Source organism: Trichosurus vulpecula, chromosome 6 (assembly GCF_011100635.1).
Source record: "Trichosurus vulpecula isolate mTriVul1 chromosome 6, mTriVul1.pri, whole genome shotgun sequence".
Classification (NCBI taxonomy): Eukaryota; Metazoa; Chordata; class Mammalia; order Diprotodontia; family Phalangeridae; genus Trichosurus; species Trichosurus vulpecula.
The window spans coordinates 263579986-263583123 of NC_050578.1; the positions used below are offsets into that span (position 1 = coordinate 263579986).

At 37.0% G+C, this 3138-nt stretch overlaps 1 protein-coding gene across 1 annotated transcript; it reads left to right on the forward strand.

Moving 5' to 3' along the window:
* Positions 1-839: 839 nt before the first annotated feature.
* Positions 840-1772, forward strand: LOC118853939 (olfactory receptor 10AG1-like). The gene has a single exon (XM_036764192.1). It carries the CDS (start codon positions 849-851, stop codon positions 1770-1772), a length of 924 nt encoding a protein of 307 aa, XP_036620087.1. The 5' UTR covers positions 840-848.
* Positions 1773-3138: the final 1366 nt, after the last annotated feature.

The window sequence follows — 3138 nt, forward strand, 5'->3', positions numbered from 1 at the left end:
GATAGATAGATAGATAGATAGATAGATAGATAGATAGATAGATATGCTACTTAACAAATAACAAATTCTAACAGAATTTTCATGAACTAGTAATTAAAGGATGGGAGAAATGTCTGATATATAAAGTGCCACACAGAAGAAAGAGTAATACCACATAGAAATGCCACACAGAAAAAAGGGTAAATTTGAGACAGGGCTTGAGAGAATGAGGAGATTCTGGTAATCAGAGATGATTAGGGAAATTTTTCCAGGAAGGAAGAAAAACATCAGTAAAGCTTAGCAGGGCTAAAAAAAAAAAACACAAGGAACATAAGACCAGTACTAGTTAAGGAATTAAAAATATATTCTTCTTTTCCTATTTCATTTCTTATATAAAAGCTATGGCTTCACTTTCAGGAGAGTACTATCTTTGAAAAGAAAAATGTTAGCTGTAGAATGGTGTTTCCAAATCATGTTTATGAGATTTAGAGTGATTTTAAAAGTTTTACTGGATGACATTTCTTAGATCCATGATTTCATTGAAATATCCAAGGAAGATAGTCATAAAACTTTAGTACATTCCCTGACATATAGTGAACATATAACATTAATTGGTTGATTTTGGCCTTCTGACAGAGAAGACAGAATGTTAACATTTAGAAGTGACCTTGAAGAACAGAGTATTAGATGCTGCCTACAGAAGAACAGCTTAAACCAAAATTCATTAAAGGTAAGAGTGGTATAGATCATATAATCAGCACCCTCCTTTTCCCTCTTAATTTTTCCGAGGTGGAAACTGAAGCCTAGGGAAGGAAAGTTATTTGCTGGTTCTGATTTCAATATTTCCACAGGCAGAAGAAATTGACAAAATGGAAAGAAGCAATGTCACATTTGTGGTGGAATTCATTCTCCTGGGATTTTCTGACCTTCCCAATCTCCAAAGGCTTCTATTTGCAATTTTCCTAGTCATCTATATCAGTATACTTATAGGAAATGGCCTCCTCATTGTCATAACTAAAACTAATCCTGCTCTCCAAACACCCATGTATTTCTTCCTTGGGAACCTTTCCTTCCTGGAAATCTGTTACACATCAGTCACTCTCCCTAGAATGCTCAGAGACCTTTGGACTCAGAAGGGAAATATTTCACTCCTCTCTTGTGCTCTACAAACTTGCTTCCTTTATATTCTGGGAGGGGCAGAGTGCTTGCTCCTGACTGTGATGGCTTATGATCGTTATGTGGCCATTTGTAAGCCTCTCTACTATCCTCTCATCATGAATCACAAGGTGTGTGTCCAGCTAGTGATTGCCTCCTGGATCACAGGGATACCTGTTCTGATAGGACTCACATATCAGATTTTCTCTCTGAACTTCTGTGGTTCTAACAAACTCAATCACATTTTCTGTGATGCCCCACCATTACTGGAAGTGGCCTGTGGGGAAACATATCAGAAAGAGCTCTCTGTCCAAGTCGCTGCTCTACTTTTTGCCATGATTCCCTTTCTGTTGATACTCACGTCCTACGTCAAAATCATCACCACCATCCTGAGGCTGCCATCGAACTCAGGGAAATCCAAAGCCTTCTCTACTTGCTCTTCTCACCTCATGGTTGTAGGTTTGTTTTATGGGTCTGGTAATATTGTGTATTTGCGTCCCAAGTCCAGTCATTCAGCCAAAGCTGACAAAGTCTTCTCCCTTTTCTATACTACTGTGACTCCAGTGTTTAACCCCGTGATATACAGCCTGAGGAATAAGGATGTAATTCTTGCACTGAGAAAACTCTTTACAAAATGATATGCATTTGATTTGCATGAAGCAAATGGTCCAATATTTATGCATATATATGCATATATATGCACATACATACAAATAAATACATATGTGTTTATGTACACAATATACATATCTAATGTATACGTGTTTGTGTGTATACACATATATATGTGCATATATTTCCTCTCCATTTGTCCTATTGGTGCTAAATAAATGGAGTTCTCTTCTCTCAAAAGACATCCTTGCTTTCATATACTGCCTCTTTCCTTTCTCCAGAATGGGTCTTAAATAAATCAGTGTATGCTCAAAAGAACACTGAGCATACTTAAAACAAAGTACAAGAAATTATATTTAACAATACCCAACACCTGCCTAAAATTTCCAATTTATTTTGCTAGTTCTTGACTGGATTTGAGAAGCTGTCCTTTATCTCAAGGGGTGAGTAATATCAACAAAAACATCGAGTGTAACCTTACTACACTTTGTCCTATTGTCCTAACGACATTCTAATTTATTCCTTTTCTTCACAATTTACTTGTTTAAATCCTGACCATTTTAACTATGTATGTATGTATGTCAGCATGTTCAATGCAATTAACATTTTAAGCTCCTACTGTATGCCAAGAATTCTGCTAACTGCTGGGGATGCAAATGAGAAAAGTGAAGATAGTCCCCCCTCAAAGAGTTTACAATCACATGAGGGAAGAAAATAAAAAAAAAGGAAACTGAACTGGGGCTTGGGGGTGGTTGCCAAAGACTACCTAGTGCTGGGAGTATGATGTTCCATGGAGTCTAAAACAAGCAGAGCTGTTATTAGGGAAAGTGAAGAGACAGACAGACAGTCAGACAGACAGACACAGACAGAGATGCAGACAGACAAAAATAGAGACAAAGACAGAGACAAAGACATAGAGATAAAAAGATACAGAGACATAGAGACACAGAGCCACAGAGACAAATTCAGAGAGACAGAGACACAGAGACACACAGAGATAGATTCAGAGACAGATCATAGAGAGAAACACAAAAAGAATGAGAGAGAGAGAGAGAGAGAGAGAGAGAGAGAGAGAGAGAGAGAGAGGTGCTACTTTTTTTTACGGTAATTCAATAAAACTTGAAACTCATTCATATCCAATCTCATGACACTAACAGATTCTTTTTTTGGCTAATTATGCTCTTTTAGAGCAAATCACTGGATATTTCCATTTAAAATTGTTCTATTCCCACATGACTAAAACTGATGTGAAGGAATGGAAAGATCAAAGTACTAATATTGTCTGTGTTGCTCATAAAGCTAGGACAGAAGTTACAAAGGGCTGAAAACATAGAACTTACAATTTTAAATGGCAATGAGCATACCTGCTCCAAAATTTATCCTCAATCATTG